Raw genomic sequence first — 22,168 nt, forward strand, 5'->3', positions numbered from 1 at the left:
ACTTAGGCTCTGGGCATGCTGCAAAGACATGTCGGGGGCATGAAGGGTTGGTTCTGAGTGCGGCCGGGTCAGATGATTCGGACTTTATTGTGAGCGGGGGAGTGATAGGACTGTCAATATTTGGGATCGGCGGATGGGGGAAACTTTGTATATCTGTAAGGGACACCGAGATTCGGTTTGGGGAACGACGTTTGAAATGAAGGGGATGAAGACAGTAGCGGTTTATGATGATGGGTCTATTAGCGCTATAGATTGCAGCAGCAAAAGTTTGATCAAAGCGAAATTCAGAGGCACGGAAGGAAGTTTGGTGAACCCCGAGCACCGAACGCGGAGTTGAACATAACGAAGCTGGGAAGCCAATGTGTACTAAGATGTCGGGATGTGTCGACTAGACGATTCAACTTTATTGTACAACCCAGTGGAGAAGGTGGCAAAGGGCAAGGTGAGGAGATGGGCTTAAGGAACTAGCATGCTAATAAATGAGAAAGTGGTATGACGCCTCTTTCGTAGAAGAAAGCACGATGTACAAGAGTGTTGTACAAATACAGAAAAGTATACAGATAGACCAGGTGGAGCGAGAACCGAAAAAGGAGGGCATGAGGGTGGCGTCTTGGTGTGAACAAAGTTGCGAAAGAAATGTGCGCAGTACCGGCTTGACGAGCAGGTACTCCTCGACGAGGACGTCGTCGAGCTGCAGCTAGTCGAGCTCGTCCTGCAGGCCGAGGACCGCGGCTCGGACATGAGCGAGCGGCCCGGGCCGGAGTCCATGAAGTCGACCTCGGAGAAGTTGCGCGACTGGATGCGGCGGTGGGAGCCGCAGGGGGCCTCTTCACCCCCCTGCAGGGGGGTTAAGAGGCGATGGTTGGGGGCCAGAGGTGCAAGGGGCGGGAAGTGAGAGGGTAAAGCGGTGGTGGTAAGATGCGGCAAATGTGTGGGCGGGTGGAACGGGGAGAAGCGGGACCCTTTTGTTCAATGCGGGGCGAGGATGGGTGACGGCGCCCGCGGGACGGTGGTGCGGGTGTAAGTGCGCAGCATGACGGAACGAATAACGAATGGAGACCGCCATGGTGGGCTCACACGACGAAACGGGATGAAGGGCAATTACGAGCGGGGTCTCCTGGACGAGCTCGTGCTGCGTGCGGATGGGGGCGCCTCGTCGCGCGCTCCATGACATACACCTCGCTCTGCAGGCGGTACGTGTCCAGCGCGCGGCATACCAGCGCGCGGCACACCAGCGCGCGGGGCAGGCGCTGCGGGATGTAATTTTTTATGTAATAAGAATATTTATATCCATGGATCAGTATTGTGACTCGGGCATACGTGCCACGCCGCGTGAGCGTGTGGCAAGTGAACAGCCTGCGCTCGCCCAAAAACGGATCGCTCGCTATCCTCTCTTGCACTTCCCCCAGTCGTTCTTCTCTTCCTTCTCCCGCTTTCACCCCTAGGGGCGGATTCGGGTGGTGATATTTACGCTTCCTATCCGCATCATTACTGCACTCGCCCACATCTTATCCCTTTTCAAGTCCTGCAGTGGTCCCCGCCGCAATGGAAGCTGCAGAGTTGTCCCGCGAGACGCCGTCGCCGCCTCGACCTTCTTCCTCTCTCCTCTCCCCCGAACCCCTCGATACGAAAAAGGCTGATGAAAGTGAGAGCAAGCCGGAGACACCCTTTGAAACACCCGCTCAAAGAAGGCGGCGTGTTCGGAACGCAGCGTTGAAGAAGGCCTCGGAAATCGTTTAAAAACGAGAGGAGACCAGTGGGACCCAAAAAGCGACGATTCTGCAAAGACAAAAAGTGCGTATTGCACGCTCTTTGCTGCTAATCTGCCCTTTACCATGATGGAGAAGTCATTTCAGGATGCATTCGAGGCATATGGCCCTGTGGCAACTGTTATGCCATTAGATCGAGAGGGAGTTTTGAGAGACTACGCAGTTGTTGAGTTTGAACGAGAACGCGATATGAAGATTGCATAGCGAGAAGCGAACCGGATGAGGTCAGGAGGCCATCGCATTCTGGTAGATGTGGAAAGGGGTCGAACTGTTAACGGTTGGCGGCCAAACAGGCTAGACGATCCGAACAATGTGTGCACGAGCAAGCGACGGAGTGAGAGGAGGGAGGCAAGGCCGAGACTAAACATTAAGCGACAGGCTCTGAGAAGATGCGATGTCTTCTTCCTATACAAATATTTTATGCCCCATCAAGGCGAATTTACATCTACTTGTGTGAGCCTTTCCAACTAGTCACGCACTTCATCAACATGCTGTACGTAATAATTGGCTGAAGTGCTCTTCCGTTCAACTGTACATGTGTGAACACTAATATTCTTCCCGTCAGCATTGCGATATATTTATTTAAACATGTCTTCATCGGTTCGGTCGTCACCAATAGAACAAACCCAGTCCGGCGCCTCACCCTCGACATCGAAGAGTCTCAACACTTCAGCCACTGCTGCTCTTTTGTGCACCCCTCGCGGTCGAACGTAAAGGAGTTTTTGCCCCATCAAGACCTCCATCGGACTGCCGTGTAGCACCTCCTCGAGCGCTTGCCGAGCATCATGTGCTCGACTGACTGCGAGATTGCATATGGCTGGCATCTCTGCAATGCCAGCTATATGCAATCTCTTTCTGCGACAAGAAGGTGGTAGGTGTGCTGTCCTCAATTTGTTTCAACAACAGACCGGCCAATTCAAGCGCGTCCCTTATTGAAATGAGATCATGGGGGCTTAATGAGTCATCACAAGTTTCGTCGCGTTTCTCGACTAGAGTATTTCCGGTTGTTTCGAACGCCTCCTCCTCTCCACACTCTAGCAATCCACTCATTCTACGGCCCCAAACCTCTCCCGTAAAAGGTCTGACCATCGCGCAGAAAACTTTGAGGTTTGAGTCATCACGCCGTCATTAGACTGCATGCGGCGAAGACTACAGTAAGCTAAGCATTTAAACAATTTTAGGTTATCAATCAACTGCTCGGTGTTTAAATAATTTAGCCTTATTTTTGGGACAAATGCCCCCCTCAGAAATCTTTTTATTCCGGAAAAGTTCTTTTAAGAGCCAACTGCTGTTAACAGCCCCTCTGTCTTTGGTAGAAGTTTGACAGAGAGCTCGTCCGTTCCGGTCGTACCTTGCGCACGCGTGCGTCGCTCGACGCTTGTCAACGGGCGGGGCGGGCGATCAACGTAGACAAAATCGCCCGCCACAACGACCGGACGGAAGCGGACCTTCTTGTCAAAATCGTCCTTGTACCGCTTTTGCGATGCGGATAATTTCGTCCGAGCGCGGTCGAGAGCGTCGCGAAGCTTGCGCAGCGTGGCGCGCTTGTACTGCACCGGGGTCTGCGGGTCCTCTCGATGGGTCCCCGCGTCCTGCGGCACAGTACCGGGGAGGATTAAACCGGACGGTGGCCGCGTTAACACCAGGTCGAACGGAGTCGTCTCCGTCGACCGGTGGACCTGCGTATTGTACGCGAAGGTCAGCGGCTGCACGTAGTCGTCCTAATCGCGCTGGTGCTCCTCCACGTAGTGCCGGAGGCGTTGCACCAGCGTGCGATTGAACTGTTCGGTCTGCCCATTCGACTGGGGGTGGTAGGCTGTCATGAGATAATGCGGCACCCCCAGGAGGGCGCATACCGCGTCGAAGAATTTCGCAGCAAACTGGGGGCCATTGTCGGTTAGTACGTAGCGCGGCGCTCCGTAAACGTAGACCCAGTTGTCTAAAAACGCGTTTGCGACGACCGAAGCGGTTGTGGTCCGGAGCGGGATACTGCGCGTTAGCTTGGAGAACCGGTCCGTAATTACCAACACGTGTTGGTTTCCGTGCGCGGTCTTGGGCAGGGGCCCCAGGAGTCCATCGCGACAAACTCCAAGAGGCCCGCCGCGGGGAACAGCTTGAGATCCTTTTGGTTCTTGACAAGCGTCCCGCGGGTCGCAGCACACGAGGTGCAATTCCGTACGGTCGAAAACGCGTCGCTGGCCATGTGTGGCCAGTAGTACTCCCTGCGAAGGGTGTAGTACATACGCGTCGCTCCCGGGTGACCTGCCAACCTCGGATGGTGTGCCAGGTACAGTACCCGGGGGCGCAACCGAGTCGGTACCACGCGCTGCAGGGTTCCGTCCAGCGGGGACGTCCTCACGAGAAATCCGTAACGGTCGATGTCGAACTTCGAGTTCGGCGTCCCGACGGTTTCCGCGGCGAAGCGGCAGAAGGCGTCCTCAGCTTGTTCGCGTAGAAATTCCTCAACCGAGATGGACGCAGCGTCGCGTTCCTCGGGAGTTATCGCGAGCGCGTGACAACCGTCCGGACGGTCTTGCGGCGGGTCAGTGCACATTGTCCAGGAGGGCCTCGCTGCCCTCATCGTACTGGACCGCGAAGCACGGGACCTCATCATCGACCGGGTCGGTGTCTCCTCCATTGGTACGTAAGCGCGATACGCCGTCCGCGAGTTGGTGCTTGACGCCTGGGCGGTACTGTACCTCGTAGTCGTACTCCGCCAAGCGCAGGCGCCAGCGAGCGTGCCGACCGGAACTGTCCGCTAAATTGAGGACCCAGCGTAGGGCCTCGTGATCCGTGCGGAGGTTGAACGCGCTTCCGTATAGGTACGGCCGTAGGGTGAGGATGCTCCACACTACGGCCAAGCATTCCTTTTCGGTAGTCGTATAATTGCGCTCCGCGTCGGTCAACGCGCGACTCCAATATCGGATCGGTCGGGTACCTTCATCGGGTTGCTCCTGTAGAAGGGTCCAACCCACTTGGTGTCCGCACGCGTCGGTGTCCAGCGTATATTTTCGTCCGTAGCGGGGCAGCGCGAGGATTGGCGGCGCCACGAGGCGCCGCTTCAATTTCTCAAACGCCGCATATTCCGTATCGGTTAATATCTCGAACTCGTAGGGCTGATTCTTGCCGGTCTTCTTGTTCAGCGGCGCGGCGATCCTCGCAAATCCTTGCACAAACCGTCGGTACACGTTGCACATCCCGAGAAAGGATTGCAGTTCCGTTTGGTTAGTAGACGCGCGCGCGCTCGATCGTGATGACGTTGCGTCGCTCCACCTCCAACCGTCCCAGACGAATGACGTGCCCGAGATAGGTTACGGAGGTGTCGAAAAACGCGCACTTTGCCAATTTTAGCGACACGCCCGCGGTATGTAGAAGCCGTAGTACCTCGCGCACGTGTGCCATATGTTCCGTAACGGTTCGCGAGTAGACGATGACCTCATTGAGGTAGACCAGCGCGGTCTCCCATTTCACGCGGGACAGGATGATGTCGACCGCTCGTTGAAATGTCGCGGGCGCCTTTTTGAGACCGAACGGCATGCGTAGGAAGCGGTAGAGGCCCGAATGCGACGCGAACGTAGTTTTGTCGCGGTCCTCCTCGGCGATCTCCACCTGCCAATACCCGCTATTACAGTCTAGCGTGGTAAAGACAGTGGCATCGCCGAGCGAGTCGATACATTCGTCCATGCGCGGTAGTGGGTAGGAGTCGCGAACCGTAACGGCGTTTAGCTTGCGATAGTCCACGCAGAACCGCATGGTCCCGTCCTTTTTAGGCACGAAGACCACGGGGCTCGCCCACTCGGCCGATGTCGGTTCGATGACTCCCGCGCGCAGCATGCGGTCGATTTCCTTCTTCTCCTTCTCGCGCGCGATGGGTCCGGCTCGGTAGGGTGCTTGGTAGATCGGCTTCGCACCGGGCTTCAGCTCGATGCGATGCTTCGTAGCATCGATCTTACCCAAGTGGCCGGACCACATGTCCTTGAACTCGGACAGCATGTCCATAATTTCCGACCGGACGGTACTGTCTTCTGCCCCAATATGGACGTCTTCTTCCCACGAGCGGGTCTTCTCCGCGTCCGTATCGGTCCGCTCATCCGCGTTAGCGGGATTGCCACTGTGGGCGTCGTCCGTTTCCGGTTCTTGGCGTCGCGCGCCTCCTCCTGTAGCGGTGGTGGATTTAATTCTGCCATCGTCCGTAACGGGTCCTTCTCGTCGCGCACATTCCTCCGCAGGTGAGGAATTAATCCTGCCTTCGTCCGTAGCGGATTCTTTGCGACGTGCGTATCCTTCCGTAGCGGTGGAGGATTTTCTTCTGCCATCGTCCGTAACTGGTTGTTCGCGTCGCGCCTGTTCCTCCGTAGCAGTCGAGGAATTATTTTTGTTCCCTCCCCCTTCCTTAGCGTCGGCCTCCCCGGGGACCGGCACGCCAAGTGTCAGGATGTGTGTGGGGGAAGGCAACGCGAGACCAACAACGGTATGCTTGGGGATGTGGGCCGCGTGGCTTCCGAAGTTGCTAACGAGCACCGTAAACGGCTCGCCCGGGAGGAGGTCCATGACCCCCTGGGCCATCAGGCATAAATTCTTATGCGCCGTTTTGGGGTGGTTTTGCAGGAAGCAAAGCCCCCCAACCGGTGTTGCGACGCGAACCATCGCTTGGGTCATCGGGGGTATCGTCACCCCCTTGACCACGCGAATTTTCCGTGACGGTACGTTCGTCGGGAACTGCGCGCGCTTCCGGTCGGCCGAATTTTCCTCCTGCGGGAGCTGCTGCGACGGTCCCCTCGAGGCCATCTTGCGGTCGTGCCTCGAGGGTGTGACTCCCGTCAGCGCTACGGACGGCGCATGATGGAACAGCACCTTCCTCTGCGGTGGCAGGATCGCCTTCACGTGGCGATCCAGGAACGTGGTTCCGAGGATACAGTCCACCGCGAGGTTGGTGACGACCAAGAACGGTACGCGCGCGACGAACTCACCAATCCGGACGTACAGCTTGAGCTCGCCGAGGGCCTTCATCGACCTATTTGAAGCGTCGATGAGCGGCGGGCTCCGCGCGGACTGGATGGCAGCGCGCCACGGTTCTGCCACACACCGTAGGTGGATTAGATTCGGGCCGGCGCCCGAATCTAGAACCGGCGTGATGGCGCGCATCATCGCGCGTCGTTGTCCGACCGTTGCGGTGACCTTGTAATTTTGCTTCTTGAAGAAGCAAATTGCCGCTTCGTCCGTTCCGCTCTGCGATTGCGCGCGTACCGAAGCGGTCGACGGGGTGCCTTGTTTATTGAGGCTTGGCACGGGGAGGATCGTCGACGCCTCTACGCGTCTTCCCCGGCTTCCCCCGTCAACCCAAGGTCCTCGGGCCCCTCGTCCGTCAGCGGTAACGCGGGTTCTTCCGATTGGACGGTCTCGCGCGGCTCGACCACGTTGATGCTCGTGGGAGCCTGCGCACGCGAATTTCGCCACGCGGTCGGCGGTTGGCGCTCGAACGGCGAACCCGGGCGGAGACCTTGACGGATCCGAAGCTTTTGGTAATTGGCCTCGCGGGCCTGCAAAAGCTTCGAACGCAGCGCGCTGTCCGCCACCACAGGACATTGCTCCTGTCGGTGGGTCAGGTCCAGACGGAACCGACACGGCGGGGGTCCAGGTAATCCTTGATTGAAGAACCGGACCCGCTGGTTCTGTACTGGCCTTCCGTACGGATATGTGCGCGCGTCACCTTGTTGGGCGGGCGCCATCGGTGCGCCCGCCGGGGACGAGGCAGGTGACGGATGGTAGCTAGTCGGCGGCCAGCTAAGCAAGCTCGGCGTCGCCGACTGGTCCGTCACCGCCAGTATCTCCTCCGTTTCGGTTCTGCGCGCTGTCGGGAGTTCAGACAGGGACTCGACCGACAGCACGGGCCTTGTCCGCGCGTTGCGCGTGAACCTTCTCACCGAATCGGGCGGTGCTTGAGGCGACGCGAGCGAGGTCGCCTGTCTTCGAGCCGAGCGGTGCGTTTCGCCTATCGCTTGCGCGTAGCGTGCCACCGCTTGGTAGTCCACGCCCGGATGCGTCGCGAGATAGTTCCGCACCTGCGTGCACGTCGCTGGCAGAAGTCCCTAAACGAAAAGGGACTTCAAGCGCCTGTCTGAAAATACGGTTCCGCAGCGCAACGCCTTGTCCCACAACTGGTTACTGTACACCTCCTCCGTCATATTAGAGCTCTGACGGAAGGAGGTGACATCACCGACCGCTTTGGAAATAAATTTGTCAGTCGCGTACGTGCGCAATAAAAAGTTAACAACTTCCGCGTAGGTTTCGAGCATATCGCGCTGCTCCGCATCGACCGCCATGGTGTTCCCGTGTAGCCTGGAATGGAGCAAGGCGTGAGCCTGCCCAGTCACATAGAACTGGAAACACCATACGGCCGCGCCTTCGCTGACCCCATTGTGGTCGCAGGCCATCTTGAAGCGCGCGAGAAATCCTAGCACCGCGATTGGATCTTGACCACCGAATGTGTGGGTTTTCAGCTGGACGTCCAACTTCTTCCGATATCGGTTAACTCGCCGCGCGGTACTCGCGTCGTAGCGCGCGCTGCGATTTTCCAGCCTATACGTGCGGTAGTCGACGGCCTTGGTGAACAGGTCGTTCAGCGGTCTGATCACCGGCAACCGTTTCGGATCCCGCCTCGGGGCAGACCGGCGGTCTCTGCCCCTGCGATGGCGGTCTCCCTCTCCGCCGGGGCTACTGTAGCCCTCCAAATCGGAGTCTTCTCGCCGGAACCGACGTCGGTCGTGCGCATTGCGGCCTCTGCGGTCGCCTCTGCGCGATCCGTCCGACTCGGTGTCCTCGTCATCGGAGGGGTATCCACCTCCTCCGGTATCGCGGTATCGCGTATAGCGTCCTTCGCGGTTATCATCGGAGGGGTAACCGACCCCTCCGGCATCGCGGTATCGCGCGTAGCGTCCGTCGCGGTTCTTGCGCGTCGCCTTGTGGCGACGTCTTGTGTCTTCTTCCTCGGAGGGGTTTTCTGTACCCTCCGAGGTGTCGCCTTGAGCGCCGGGTGCGCTTCTTCTGCTCGACCGATACGGCTGTCGCTTTTCTGTCGCGAAGCGCCCCAGGCGGTTTTCTGTCCCGCGGGGGCCAGCCGTATCGGCGAGTACGGGAGGGCCATTTTCTGTGGGCCCTCCTGTAGCACCATAAATTGGTGGGAGGTAAATGGTCTTACCCTCCGGGTGAGGGGCCATTGTACCGATCCCGGGTGCGGCGCCGATCGGTTCAGCGTGCGTTAGCGTAGGATCCGGAGCGGTTGAGTCGCGCTGCTCGCGTGCGTCGACTTCTGCTCCGGCGAAGGTCGTGACCAGACGATTGGCCACGGCGGAGCTGATCGCTCCCTTTAGAGCCGTGCCGGACGGGGATTCTTCATCCACAGTGGTGAGCGCGGTCACTACCTCGCATTGGACTTGAGCCGGTAGAAGTTCGTCCAAAAGCGGTGGTATCGCGCTGCGTACGTGCGTGTCCACGAGCGCGGGCACCGTTCGGTCGAGGCATACGCGCGCTATCTGGGGGAGTTCCGTAGCGAGGAACTCCTCGACTCAGGCCTGGATGCGCGGCTGAATCGCGTCGACCATCCATTGGACGCGATTCTCAGTGCCTGCCAATGCGGCCGGCGTAACATCCGATGCGGACGCTCGCGTGCGGCCCGGTCGCGGTGGCGGTCGCAGCAGGGCTTCCGGGTTCTCCACCCGGGGGCGCGGTGCGCCACTGCCACTGCGGGTGCTCAGACGCCCGGAGGCGGAGTCTTCCCCTCGATCCAGTCGGTTCATCGTCGAATACGCTTCGCGATCGACGCGGTGATTTCTCAACCTTTTCCGTCTGTACGGTTCTGCGCGCGATCGAGCGACCACGCATGCGGCTCAACCTCGAGAGTTATCCCCTCCACAAGAGTACCAAATGTGGGATAACTCCTCTCCGCCCTGGGTTGGGTGAGAGGCGGAGGCTTTAGCGAGGGAGCACGCGGCGCAGACGCGACGCGCCAATTGAACCGATCGGACGAGCTCGCGAAAAGGGAGTGGCTCACTGGCCGGTTATGCGCAGTCGCCCCGTGGTGCGTGAACGGGAGCGACCGGTAACGGGTTAGAAGCCAGCGCGCGCGACAGACAACCGAAAACGGACGTATGTAGGCGCAAAAGGGACGGGGGCGAGCTTGCCCCAGTTTACTGGTGGGGACGGGTGTCAGGTCTTAACCCCTCAGAGGGACGCCTCGGACACCTGTCCCAGCATACAGTAGTACAGTACCTGTCGCCTAGTGCGTGCCGGGTACTGTACACAATTAAAAAGCTAGCGCCATAATTACTACTACCGCACGGACGCTGCTACTACACGTGTGCATTACTGTACACGCGTGTTGCTTACAGACTACCGCACGGACGACACGTGTGCTAACGCGCACACGTAACACGCGTAGACTACCGCACGGACGACACGTGTGCTACTGTACACGTGCGCCACGCCACGGCCGGTTGGTCAACGCGCGCGCTCCCTACACGTGAGCACACCCGCCCACGTGTACACCGTGCACGGCCGCACGGTTAATAACCTCCCCGCGCGCGCGACGGTCGTTATACTACAGGGGTGTCCCGCGGTAGATCGGGACTGTGGTAGAGCAAAGGGGGAGTACGTCAGCCGACTGTAAGAGCACGACATACTGGTCGAAGTGCGGACCCGGAATGGGACCAGCACTGGAAGGGGTGGTGTAAGAACACACAAAACAGGGGTGAACCCGAGCCTAAAGACTAGTGTCAGACACGGGCGGAGCGCCGAGTAGCGGAAACTCCTAGAGGAAACGAGCGGGACAGATGTCAATAGTGCCGCCAAGGCTAGAGGCTTGTCGTAGCTCGCGACTTGACAATCGTCACAATGCAGGGAGAGAGAAATAGGTCGTGCGACAGTAATATGTCCAGGCTCGAGGCCAGTCTTAGCCCGCGTGGTCGCAACGACAGAGTAAAAATGAAAACAATTGAAACGTCGAGCGACAGAAACACGCCGAGGTTAGAGGCTAGTCTTAGCCCGCGTAGTCACAAAGACGGAGGAATGGAAAAGGTAAAGTAAAGGCAATAGAAGCCAGGGAAACGTCGCAAGACAGATGCCGACAATGTCGCCTAAGTCAGAGGCTTGTCTTGACCCGCGGTGTCGCACCGTCGAAGGAAATCCGTTCCCAAAAGATCCTTGACTGTTTACTGTCATTGCCCGGCGCCGTCGCTTAAATAAGCGAGGTCGCGGGGTCTTGGACATTGTCCATCCTACGGTACTACTGTACTCTATTGTGCAATGCACTGTACTATGCCATTACTACTGTACCTTGTCATATACAACCTCCGGGCTGTACTGTATACAGTACGTCATCCGCCTGTAAGGCACACATGTAGTCCATCGGCCTGTAATGCCCACGTGTAGTCGTCCGCCTGTAAGGCACACATGTAGTCCATCGGCCTGTAATGCCCACGTGTAGTCGTCCGCCTGTAAGGCACACATGTAGTCCATCGGCCTGTAATGCCCACGTGTAGTCGTGCGCTTGTAAGGCACCCGCGGCGGCGGGTGCTGTACAAATTACAAATCTGGGCTGTGATACCACACTTGCTAATGGCCAAAATGACGACTTGCAAAATGACCCTGACCCTTATGGAGGACAGGACGCGAAGCGAAAGCGCGCGAATGTGCTGATTGTGGTCGGACAAGTCCTTCTGAAAGGAGTTGATGGCCAGCAAAGCCAGGTCCTGCTTCTCCTCTGCGTAGTGGACGAGATAGAGATAGACGAGCTTCTTGACGTCCAATGAGGGCGCGACGACATTTTTGACGACGTCGGGGAAGAAGGTGGAGGCGTCTTTCCCAAGGGAGATTAAGGCGACGACCCGCTTCATGGCGTCAAGCTTCTCTTTGACGGAGCGGCTGTCCAGCTGGCGGCGGATGTCTTCCACCCGGACCATGCTCGACTCAAAGTACTGCGCATCGGAGAGAGCGGCGCCAATGCGGGCGGCAGCCGCAGAGGCGGCAGAGGATACGGCGGCCATTAGAACGTTAGTGGTTGTTAGACGTGTTAAACTTGAGAAGCGAAGTGCTTCGGATCGGAAGGCGGGGAAGGGAAGGTAGGGAGGTTTAGGATGGCGAAGCGACACTTGTTCGGGACGCGGGAGCACCGTGCTGTGTAGCATGAGGGCCGTTCCTAACGCACACCGTGCTCGTCGTTAGGAACGGCCCTGAAGCATCAGAATCGCCCGCGCTGCATCTTCCGCTGTCCGGTGTCGCGCGACCCGAACTGCACCTACTATAACATGTTAGTAACATGATGTTTCCCAAGGGTACAGTATGCTGTCCAGTACAGAAAGCTTTACAGCGACTTTGCGGAAGGTGTTGTTTGTGTTGTTTGTTGGTTGGTGTGCTGCACCGTACAATACAGTACTTGTACTGCACGACCTGTCGATCAAAAGTACAGTGCCCACGGTGCGGCGATGGACTGTGCCGTCGGGAGGGAGCGGAGGGAGGCGGCGCCAGTGAGCTCGGTGCTGTCGAGGGGGCGCAGCAAGCGCGGCGCTGTCGCGGGAGCGCAGAACGTCGCCCCGATTGCATGCCTTCCTGACACCACACTGCCACACTGCCACACTGCCACACCGCACTTGTATGTTTTTGTTTAAACGTTGAAACCCCGACCTCGCCTTCGGTAACGTACAGTACAGTTCCAAGCTGGAAGTTCAACTTCCAACGGTAGAGTGCTTTGCATATCCCGCACACAATCACTCTCCTGCACAAAATTGTGGACGCAACTTGCTGTGCACTCGTCTTCAGCGCGACTGGGGCAAATCTCCCCTGTCGGGCCTGGGGCCCGACACACACACAACCACGCACAGAAGTGTACAGTATCTTCATAAATCAACACAGAAACACATCAACCGCTTGCCCTCACTTCAACCCCCGCTCTGAGGCACTCTCTTCGCCTTCGCCTCGCCTCACCTTTCGTTTCACCTCATCAGTCGTCACCGCTGCCCCCCCTCCCCCCCTCCTCCCTTCTTTTTGATTACCTCATCCCCACCGCCCCTCATTCCACCCCACCCTCCTCCTACCCCATCGCGCGTCGCGTATCACCATGGGAGGCAAACAGAGTTCCGAAGCCGGCGCCGCCGAGCCCAAGCTCGATCTCGCCGAGATCCTCAAGGAGAACACCTACTACCCTGAGAAGGCCGCCAAGTACCCCTACTTCCTAGTCCAGCTGTCCGAGACGGAGGAGCTAGAATACAAGGGCGCCCTGGTGTCGGACGCCATCGTCGAGTACATCAAGGCCCACGACGTCACGCACATCATCGCCCAGACGCACGGCTGGAACACCCCGCCCGACAAGGCCGTGGCCGTCCCCTTCACCGAGTTCATGGGCGGCATGCAGAACGACGCCGCCATGCCCGACGGCGACCACTTCCGCCCCATCTTCGTCGCCTTCATCTGGCCGGCCCTGCCCCTCGAGTTTGTGCGCGCCGACGACGCCCTCACGCGCACCGAGCTGCTCGCCGCCGCCGAGAAGGAAGCCACCGGCGAGGAGACCGACATTGCCAAGGCCGCGTTCGCCGCGAAGAAGGCCATCGAGGACGACAACCCCGACGATGAGGACCTCGCCAACCAGCTCGAGATCCTCGCGGACGACTCGAGGAACGACTCCGATTCGGACGACGACGAGGACTTCGAGGCCAAGGTCCGCCGCCTCAAGGAGGAGGCCGTCGTCCAGAAAACAGGCTTCTTCGGCGCCATGTCCAACGTCGCTAAGATCATCCTCAACCCGTTTCAGCACTTTACCTTCGGCCGCTTCATGGCCCGCGGCCAGCGCACTGGTAAGGTCATGGAGAAGGTCTTGGGCAAGCTCATGGTCGCCAACGGCGACGTCAAGACCAAGGTCTGCCTCATGGCCAACTCGCTCGGCGCCCACGTCCTGGCGGGCATCCTCAACAAGCCGCAGACTCTGCCGCACAAGATCCACACCGTCTTCTTCGTGCAAGGCGCCATCACGCGCGAAGTGTTCGCGGACACGAAGAAGTTTTGCGCCATTAACAATAACGTCGCCGGCCCCATCATATGCACGCATAGCGAGAGGGATCTCCTGCTCAAGAACATGTTCGGCGTGTTCTATGGTTCGGCTATCGGCCTGAGCGGCGTGGAGCGCGGCCATTCTATCCTCATGAAGGGCTTGCGACAGGCCGGGGAGGAGCCGTACAGATTCGCGTGCGGCGAGTGGACGAGCGTTAACGGGACTCAGTACGTGCTGCGAATTTTTGAAGCGAGCTTTGTGGGTGGGTGAGGTACAGTAGTCGAGGACGATTTCTAACCAGTTTCGTTGTATTTTTTTCTCTTATCGCAGGTTTATCGATGAAGGTAACGCGATCGCTGGCGGACATGGAGACTTCAAGGAAGACGAAACCACGAGCTGCTACTGGGCTGCGATCTGCACTGAAGTCGAAGATTCTTGTTACGATATGTAATTTGCGCGGATATGAGCATAAGCGGTCATTTGGACACGCGGTAGGATGCACATGAGGTCGTTACAGTATATCAAAATTGCTTGTGTGGATTGTTGGCGTGCGTGGGTGTGTGTGGTCTATTGCAGAACCCCAGGATGGAAGCAGTAAAAAGCGTCTGGATGCAAACAGCATGCGATGAACAAGGGAACAAGGTTTGGGTATTGAGGCCCTCAGGGGACTGGAAACAGGGAGACACTTCGATGGTGACGTTGTGGTTCTGTGCCATTGCTTCCATTCACATTTACATGATCTCGTTTCCTTTTGGGGAGGCTGATGATGATGCAAGGTCACGCGATCTACTGAAAGCCATACAGTATTGTCCTCTTGACCCAATGAGACGTCCGTGACTTACAGTACTGCGTTTTTTGCAGCACCAAAAATAACCTTTTCTGCTCGTACTACAGTACAAGGAGAAAAGGTTATTTTTTAGAAATTTGTCAGACGGAGTGGATCAACGCACTACATACAGTAGTCCATAGCAGTACCGGTACTGTATGGACTCCATACAGTACCGGTACTGTACCGTTCTGCAGAGCCGACTTAGAGTGGACCGACCCCTCATTGGGTCCATTCAAAGAGTCCATTCAAAGAGTCCATTCGAGGGCTGCGGTCTCCGCACTGTCAGCCCAAACGAGTGTCTCTCTGTAATGTACACTGTACTGTAGCGGTACAGTACTTGCACTCTTCTCGCAGACCGCATCGCTCTTGTCATACTACACAGCACGGTGCTCCCGCGTCCCGAACAAGTGTCGCTTCGCCATCCTAAACCTCCCTACCTTCCCTTCCCCGCCTTCCGATCCGAAGCACTTCGCTTCTCAAGTTTAACACGTCTAACAACCACTAACGTTCTAATGGCCGCCGTATCCTCTGCCGCCTCTGCGGCTGCCGCCCGCATTGGCGCCGCTCTCTCCGATGCGCAGTACTTTGAGTCGAGCATGGTCCGGGTGGAAGACATCCGCCGCCAGCTGGACAGCCGCTCCGTCAAAGAGAAGCTTGACGCCATGAAGCGGGTCGTCGCCTTAATCTCCCTTGGGAAAGACGCCTCCACCTTCTTCCCCGACGTCGTCAAAAATGTCGTCGCGCCCTCATTGGACGTCAAGAAGCTCGTCTATCTCTATCTCGTCCACTACGCAGAGGAGAAGCAGGACCTGGCTTTGCTGGCCATCAACTCCTTTCAGAAGGACTTGTCCGACCACAATCAGCACATTCGCGCGCTTTCGCTTCGCGTCCTGTCCTCCATAAGGGTCAGGGTCATTTTGCAAGTCGTCATTTTGGCCATTAGCAAGGCCGCGAAGGACTCCTCGTCCTACGTGCGCAAGGCTGCCGCCCATGCCATCGGGAAAGTCTGCGCCCTGGATAGTGCTTCCAAGGAGGTTCTGTTGGAACCACTACAGGATTTGATCAGCGATCGGTCCACACAGGTTATGGGGAGCGCCATCGCTGCCTTTGAGGAGGTTTGTCCCTACAATTTCTCTCTCATCCATCCGCATTATAGACGCATGTGTGCCAGTCTTGCCGATGTTGATCCATGGGGGCAGATCACCATCATGAACATGCTGTTGCGCTATGCCCGCATCCACTTCGCCGATCCCTCTGCGTCCACTGCCGACGCTCAGAGGTCCGTGCACAGCAGAAATTCAGACCTGACTCTACTGTTGACCAATGTCCTACCTCTTTTCTACTCGATGAATAACGGCGTCGTCGCCTCAGCCATTGCCATGTTTTACCATCTCGCCACGAAAGACGAGTTCTGCGCAAACGCCGTCAAGCCGCTCATGCGCCTCGTCGATATCGAGGATGACGGAGGCCAGGCCGTCGCCTTGAATATGGCGGCCGCCGTCGTAACGCGCTTTCCGCCCGCGTTGCTACCCTATGTGTCCGAGTTGTACGTGTCCGCGGCGCATAGTGCACCTATCCGTGTGCTGCGCATGACAGTGCTGACCAGAATATGTGCCGCAGCAGATAAACCGGGTGGCATTGGATCCATGCCGCATGCGCGCCGCGCTCTTTTGGCCGAGCTGAAAGAGTATCTTTTTAGAAGCGACAAGGACTTGGCCGCTGCATCTGCGCGCGCAATTGGGAGCTTGGCCACAGCACATCCAGGGTCCACCCCAGCTATTGTTAAAGTACTTTCTTCTATCGTGCGATCGGCAAATAGCCCCGCTGTCGTGACTGAGGCTATTGGAGTGCTGCGAAAGCTGCTGCAGAGACACCCGAGCGCGCAGGCGCGGGCACTGCCGCAGCTTATCGCCCTACTGTTGGCTGGTGAGGGATCCGATAGGGAATCCATTCAGGAGCCGGCTGCAAGATCAAGCGTGATTTGGTTGATTGGGGAGTTTTATGACAAGGTGCAAGCGGTAGCAACCGAAGCGTTGCGTCTGCTGGCACGCGGCTTTGTCAACGAGGCGGCCGAAGTCAAGCTACAGATCCTCAACCTGGCGGCAAAAGCGGTTGCCTGGAACGAATCTGCGCGTACGGGCGAAGCCATGTCACCCAGTCTTCCACCAGGAGTCCCGGAAGATGTACGCCTTCGGCTGTTGGAATACGTCATTTCTTGCGCCAAGTACGACAGGGATTACGATGTCCGCGACAAGGCACGGATGTTTCACTTGCTATTTATAACACAGACAAATACTCCGTTATTTGGTACAGTTTGCAAGGCATTTTGTGCTCGCAAACCAATTCCTGCTTCGGATGATGTCACGTCGTGGTCCATGAATATTGCAAACCTGGAGTCTGATGTGGTGATCGGGTCGCTCACGCAAGTGCTTACTGGGAGGCGTCTAGCAGGCTTTCAAGCGCTCGAGAGCTGGGCAAAAGAGGATTCTGAAGCCGCTCTTCGCGATGAAGTTGAAGGAGGGGGAACAGGGGCAGCACATAATCGCGAATACACGGGAGTCAGCAGCGCTGATTTCGGTGGAGCGGGGACGACAGCAAATCATGGCTCCACAGTATGGGAGCCACCGATGGGGATTTCGTCATCGACTGTCAACTTAACTGGTGCCACAGGCCATGGATATAATATTGGGAGCCTTGGTGTCGATATGTCTTCCCGCTTGGCCGGACCGTCGCTGAATATGAAGAATGTAGATCCTGAGCGTTTCTACGAATCAGAGGGGACATCCGGGTCCTCAGAGTACGATTCATCTTCAGAGGAGGAGGATGACGAAGGCGCTGTTGTGTCTTTGGGTGCTCAGCTCTTCGCGCACCCGAATCCTCAGCAGGTAGTAAACGATTTGATCGATACTGGACTTGCGGAGAGATCCGCAGAGCAATTTGCTCCCGCGAAATCCACGTCGGAATATGACATTGAAGCATTGCTGGGCAGCCTGTCTGTATCTCAAGAAAAGTCTGAAAACAAGATCAGTTTGCCGGACAATTCGCCAGACGGACAGGAACGGAGTTCCTGGACTCGGCTTGTCGAAACTTGGAGGTCCAACGGGTTGGAAATCGATGCGTGCTACATTAGAACTCCTTCGGCGGCCGGCTCCGACGTCACACCAGTTGTGCTACGGCTCACGAACCACGGAAACACAACCCTGGAAAACATTTCGTTTTCGTCTCATTCGGGAACGTATTTCGCAGCTCGGAAAGAATTGCCTTCGTTGCCACCCCACCACTCTGATGAAGTATTGGCGAATGTAAGGTTTCGAGGGAAGACGACTGGGGTGCAGTTTGGTGTTAAAGTGGATGCAGCAGATGTTACGAGCGGAGAGTTGAAGCCACCAGTTGGTTTCGTTGTTCGGCCAAACATTGCTATAACGCCCGGAGCTTTTCTTTCAACTGAGCAGTCGCTACGGGGAATGTTTGGAAATGAGTGCACAGTCCGGCTATCCCAGCCCGAAGGCAGTGACTGGATGGGATTATCCAATCTCATCCGTGAACTTATTCTCGAAAAGTGCTTCTTATCGCATGTGAAGACTTCGGTCGGTGGAAGAAGTGCCGCCGACAGTGAGAAGTTTTCAATTGCCCTTGCAGGTCACTTGCCCACACCTGATTCGGGCTCACAGGGACTACACCCTGTACTGGTCCGCTTGACAGTCCACTCTGCTCAGGACGAGCAAACGTGTAAATGCCAACTGTGGGTGGGATGCGAAGTGATGTTGTTTTCAGCAACGCTTATGCAGGCGTGCAAGAGTGCATTGGTACCACTCACCCAACCGTCGTGACAAGTAGAGACGTAGGGCCTATGTTTCTGCTCGCAGGGAAGGAACATGTGCCAATTGTGACACTGAACGAGCGCTTACTTTCAAGATATGGTGTCTTTCAATATCAATCCGCTTGGTATTACTAATGTTACATGTTTTACAAGTGCCCAACTTTGTGGGCAGATTCCGTCTTGTGCCATTAGGACAAACCCCGTCTTGGCACGGCTTCTAATTCATAACTCCTAGTCATACATTACTCGTATTATTTCCACAAGAATTGTAGAAACCTGGAACAATACATACAGTGTTCCATCAGTGCAAATGACAGAACACAAGATCCTAACAAAAAGTTGTTCGTATTTTGAGATTCACTCTATCATTAGAGCTACTGCCCACGGCGCCAGCTCCTCTCCATTTCTTTCACCACTAAGGAAGTGTATTCGAAATCCTTTTCGCTCTCCACGCTGCGCTTTTCGAAAGCTTTCAAGGCCGTACACATCATTTCAAAGAACCGCACAACCGCATCTTCTGACGATAGATGCTTCAGGTGATCGCCAAAGTACCTCAGTGCAGCCTCAAGGTCTGAGCAGCGTATAAATGCTGCCGTGAGGAACGCTGCAGTGTCGTGTCTCATCTTCGACTTGTGCCTCGCGATGTCATCAGCCACTTCCAGGACTGCTTCGAGATCCATTATCTGGCCAGCTGCCGTCACTGCCAGCCGATAGCTTACTTGATTGCAAGGAAACGGTGATCTTTTCAACCTGCGGTAGATATCCAATGCACGCCAGCCGTCCATAGAGCGGAGACAACACTTCATGAGACAGTGAAGGGTGTATCGATCACCAGGGAATGACGTCATCGCCCTCATCTCCTCATAGATCTCAAACGCGTGCTCAGTCATAGAGACTTGCTCACAAGCGCCAATAAGTATATTGTAGGTGATCTGCGTCGGTTCCACACCGTGTAGAGTCATCGTGTCGAACACTCGAACTGCTTTGTCGAGGGATCCTGCCCTCCCAAACGCGTCCATGACCTGTCCGTAGGCTGCTGCATTGACTTCAAGACCAGCGGCGTGCATCTCGTGAATCTTATCGACGGCCTCGTCGAGCCTCCCTGTCGTGACGTACGCCTTAATGAGGGCGCTGACAGTGTATTTGTCGGCCCGCAATGATTGCAATGACATGTGTCTATACGTCGACAAACATTCCTCGATGAGGCCAGCACGGGCATACGCGTCCATCATGACGTTGCACATGACCTGTGACGGTTTGCGGGTGGATTTGAACACGAGCGCGCATGTGTCCAGGCGCGGCGGGGAAGCATTGGCAGCACAGGTAAGAAGGTTGGTGCGAATATAGTCATCAACCTGAACTTTTTCGATGATCATCTTGTTGTAGAGCTCCATAGCCACGTCTGGGGCATGTACACGGGAGCAGCACGTCATGATCGTGCTGTAGGTGTACTTGTCTGGGGCACAACCTGCACTGCGCAGGTCGTCGAGAAGACTGAGACAACCTGCGAGATCCTTCTTGTTGGCCATGGTTTTCATTTGGACATTGTATGAATACACTGCACATTTCTGTATGATGTCAGTTTCTCTGATGTGGTTGTCGAGCGCGGGAGGCCGAGATCGGTGAGGTGGTCTCCTCTGCTTCCGACGAGGCCGGGTCCTTCGAACGTCGGCAGGGGGGTTGTCATGCACAGGAATGGGACCGAGAGCGTGAATGTGTTGTTGAGCATCAGGGCCGAAAGTCTGAATTGGCGGGACGGGGCGAAACGGGGACTGGACTACCGCAGTGGACGTTGTGAAACGACCTTGATGGGGTGGGCGCAGACGACGTGTTGGCCGAAGGCGGGATAGGCTTGGACCTGGAAGTATGGAGGCCGCGGCGGGATGGTTGATGTCAGTGGTGTTGAATTGGTGTCGGAATGCATGGCGTCGGCATTGCGGCGAACCCCGCGTGAAGGCAGAAGACCTCTGCGTGATGGGCGGGGCGAGGACGTAGGTTGGAGGGGGAGTTTGCATTTTCGAAGCGATGAGTTCGGCGAATGCACGATTTTGTGAGGGGGTTTTGGCAGCAGAAGCGGAAACTTCATGGAGTGAGGGCCATGGAGGGAAACACGGACCGAAAGCACACTATAAAAGACAAATGCAATATGCGCGTGACGGGGAGGAAACCTCACACAGTGAGGATAGTGGTGGAGAGGTGCAAGGGGCAGTCTAAAGGCGGATAGAGTTTAGCAAAGCGATGGGGCGTGGGAGGGGGGGGGGGGCCAATGACGGGCGTGGTTTGAATCTGAGCGGAGAATGGGGGCGTGTCCTGCGTGGGTCATGGATTGGGCGATAAGTTTGGCAAGAGGGAGTGGGGTTAGGAGACAGGCAGTAGCCGCACAAAACGAGAGGTTCGGCGCCGTGTAGATACCGCCAAAATAGTGTGAGAACAGATATTTTCAGATCTTTCAGTCCTTGTCATATGCCACGCCCTCCCATTGGCCCGCTTGGCGAAGGGATTTGCAGAACGCCGTTTTGTCATTCAGATTTCGCAGATAACCGTGACCCGCATGTGCATGAAAACAAGGGTTTTCTTGCTGCTGCGTTCACGGAGGCTGCAGAGCAGCTGCAGAGCAGCCTCCGTGGCACAAACAAATGTCGTTTCGGTCACTTGGTGCTCGGCGGTGACGCTTATGATGTCCTTCTTATGTCCACTGCAGCCTACGTGCAGTAGCAACCGCTACGCCTAAATGGGGCGCTTTAGGTGGCCCGCTGCAAGATGCCTTCCTAGGTTGCACATCTCGAGAGAACCTTTACTGCCTTGGCCATACTGTATCGGAAACCCTGCGAGTTGTTTACCGGAGCTGCACTGCATGGAAACCTCGGCTGCAGCGAAGTGCAGATTTTTTTGGGATTCCCCCTCAACTTGTGTGTTCAGTCGCGGTACAACTGTTGGTGCTGCCATCAATCCACCAAGTAGTCTTTTCACCATGTTTTGCGATGAGTTTGTCCTGCCGTTTTGCAAGACAACCCCCACCACAGGACGTCTTCATCTTTGTTGTACGACTGTAATGCCCCCCGAGCACCCATGCTTCAGTGGCATAAAAATAAAGGGTTTCATCATGCACGTGACGAAATCAGGATGAAATCAGGGCTGAGGGGAGGGAGCAAAATATGAGTACTGTACAGGAAAAGAATGAGTGGCATTCTGGCTGCGTGACAAATGGTGCAGCACGGAAATGGTGCCGCGGTGTCCAAAGAACGGAAAACAGCTCCCAGCAATGAGGAGTAAAACGTTTTTTAGTCGGGGGAGTTTCGAGAAGGGCACAGTTTGTTTTCTGGTGCCTGGGAATGACTATTGGTTGATGTGTACGGTAGTTGCACTGGGAAAGCGGAGCACGAGACAGGAGACAGCGGTGTAAAGTGTATGTAACTTTGGGAGGTTCGATGCTTCGCTCAGCGGGGCTTCTAGAACCACGAATACATGATGCGAGCACATGCGTGAAAGGGTTAAGCCCTGTGACAGGGCAGGAAAAAAGCATTATCCCTTACCGTGTGACGGGGGGATGAGGGCGTCGCAGGAGGGATAACGTGTAACGAGGTCGAGTGTGTGTAGTATTCGTGCATTAGAGCGGGTCTCAACAAGTGTAAAGAGGGGCGAAAGGAGCAAACACATGTGCGATGTAGGGATTATGCTTTGAGGTGCAGACTATGCTGTAATGGAAAGATAGT

The 22,168-nt window shown here is 56.4% G+C and overlaps 7 protein-coding genes; 4 read left to right on the plus strand and 3 right to left on the minus strand.

Moving 5' to 3' along the window:
* Window positions 1-11,140: 11,140 nt before the first annotated feature.
* Window positions 11,141-11,950, minus strand: CHC_T00007139001 (hypothetical protein). The gene has a single exon (XM_005710560.1). The coding sequence runs from the start codon at window positions 11,948-11,950 to the stop codon at window positions 11,141-11,143; it is 810 nt and encodes a 269-aa protein (XP_005710617.1).
* Window positions 11,951-12,986: 1,036 nt separating this feature from the next.
* CHC_T00010325001 (hypothetical protein) lies at window positions 12,987-13,553 on the minus strand. The gene has a single exon (XM_005710561.1). The coding sequence runs from the start codon at window positions 13,551-13,553 to the stop codon at window positions 12,987-12,989; it is 567 nt and encodes a 188-aa protein (XP_005710618.1).
* A 91-nt stretch (window positions 13,554-13,644) lies between these two features.
* On the plus strand, window positions 13,645-14,422 carry CHC_T00010118001 (hypothetical protein). XM_005710562.1 is given in 3 exon segments: window positions 13,645-14,033; window positions 14,137-14,257; window positions 14,258-14,422. 2 exon segments carry the CDS (start codon window positions 13,645-13,647, stop codon window positions 14,255-14,257), a joined length of 510 nt encoding a protein of 169 aa, XP_005710619.1. The 3' UTR covers window positions 14,258-14,422.
* A 725-nt stretch (window positions 14,423-15,147) lies between these two features.
* CHC_T00010080001 (AP-3 complex subunit beta-1) lies at window positions 15,148-18,808 on the plus strand. XM_005710563.1 is given in 2 exon segments: window positions 15,148-18,465; window positions 18,466-18,808. 1 exon segment carries the CDS (start codon window positions 15,148-15,150, stop codon window positions 18,463-18,465), a length of 3,318 nt encoding a protein of 1,105 aa, XP_005710620.1. The 3' UTR covers window positions 18,466-18,808.
* A 21-nt stretch (window positions 18,809-18,829) lies between these two features.
* On the minus strand, window positions 18,830-20,470 carry CHC_T00007142001 (hypothetical protein). The gene has a single exon (XM_005710564.1). It carries the CDS (start codon window positions 20,468-20,470, stop codon window positions 18,830-18,832), a length of 1,641 nt encoding a protein of 546 aa, XP_005710621.1.
* Window positions 20,471-20,480: 10 nt separating this feature from the next.
* Window positions 20,481-20,669, plus strand: CHC_T00007143001 (hypothetical protein). The gene has a single exon (XM_005710565.1). The coding sequence runs from the start codon at window positions 20,481-20,483 to the stop codon at window positions 20,667-20,669; it is 189 nt and encodes a 62-aa protein (XP_005710622.1).
* Window positions 20,670-21,426: 757 nt separating this feature from the next.
* On the plus strand, window positions 21,427-21,582 carry CHC_T00007144001 (hypothetical protein). Its single transcript, XM_005710566.1, has one exon. It carries the CDS (start codon window positions 21,427-21,429, stop codon window positions 21,580-21,582), a length of 156 nt encoding a protein of 51 aa, XP_005710623.1.
* Window positions 21,583-22,168: the final 586 nt, after the last annotated feature.

The sequence above is a fragment of the Chondrus crispus genome, genomic scaffold, assembly GCF_000350225.1.
Source record: "Chondrus crispus Stackhouse genomic scaffold, scaffold_62, whole genome shotgun sequence".
In the NCBI taxonomy this organism is placed as follows: domain Eukaryota; phylum Rhodophyta; class Florideophyceae; order Gigartinales; family Gigartinaceae; genus Chondrus; species Chondrus crispus.

What these genes read in the sequence shown, in the direction of transcription:
- CHC_T00007139001 (XM_005710560.1), bottom strand. Translation starts at nt 11,950, where the DNA reads ATGCTACACAGCACGGTGCTCCCGCGTCCCGAACAAGTGTCGCTTCGC.
- CHC_T00010118001 (XM_005710562.1), top strand. Translation starts at nt 13,645, where the DNA reads ATGGTCGCCAACGGCGACGTCAAGACCAAGGTCTGCCTCATGGCCAAC. An exon ending in ACGAGCGTTAACGGGACTCA is followed by an intron (nt 14,034 to 14,136) that starts GTACGTGCTGCG and finishes CTCTTATCGCAG; the next exon opens with GTTTATCGATGAAGGTAACG.
- CHC_T00007144001 (XM_005710566.1), top strand. Translation starts at nt 21,427, where the DNA reads ATGTTTTGCGATGAGTTTGTCCTGCCGTTTTGCAAGACAACCCCCACC.
- CHC_T00007142001 (XM_005710564.1), bottom strand. Translation starts at nt 20,470, where the DNA reads ATGCAAACTCCCCCTCCAACCTACGTCCTCGCCCCGCCCATCACGCAG.
- CHC_T00010325001 (XM_005710561.1), bottom strand. Translation starts at nt 13,553, where the DNA reads ATGATCTTAGCGACGTTGGACATGGCGCCGAAGAAGCCTGTTTTCTGG.
- CHC_T00007143001 (XM_005710565.1), top strand. Translation starts at nt 20,481, where the DNA reads ATGAGTTCGGCGAATGCACGATTTTGTGAGGGGGTTTTGGCAGCAGAA.
- CHC_T00010080001 (XM_005710563.1), top strand. Translation starts at nt 15,148, where the DNA reads ATGGCCGCCGTATCCTCTGCCGCCTCTGCGGCTGCCGCCCGCATTGGC.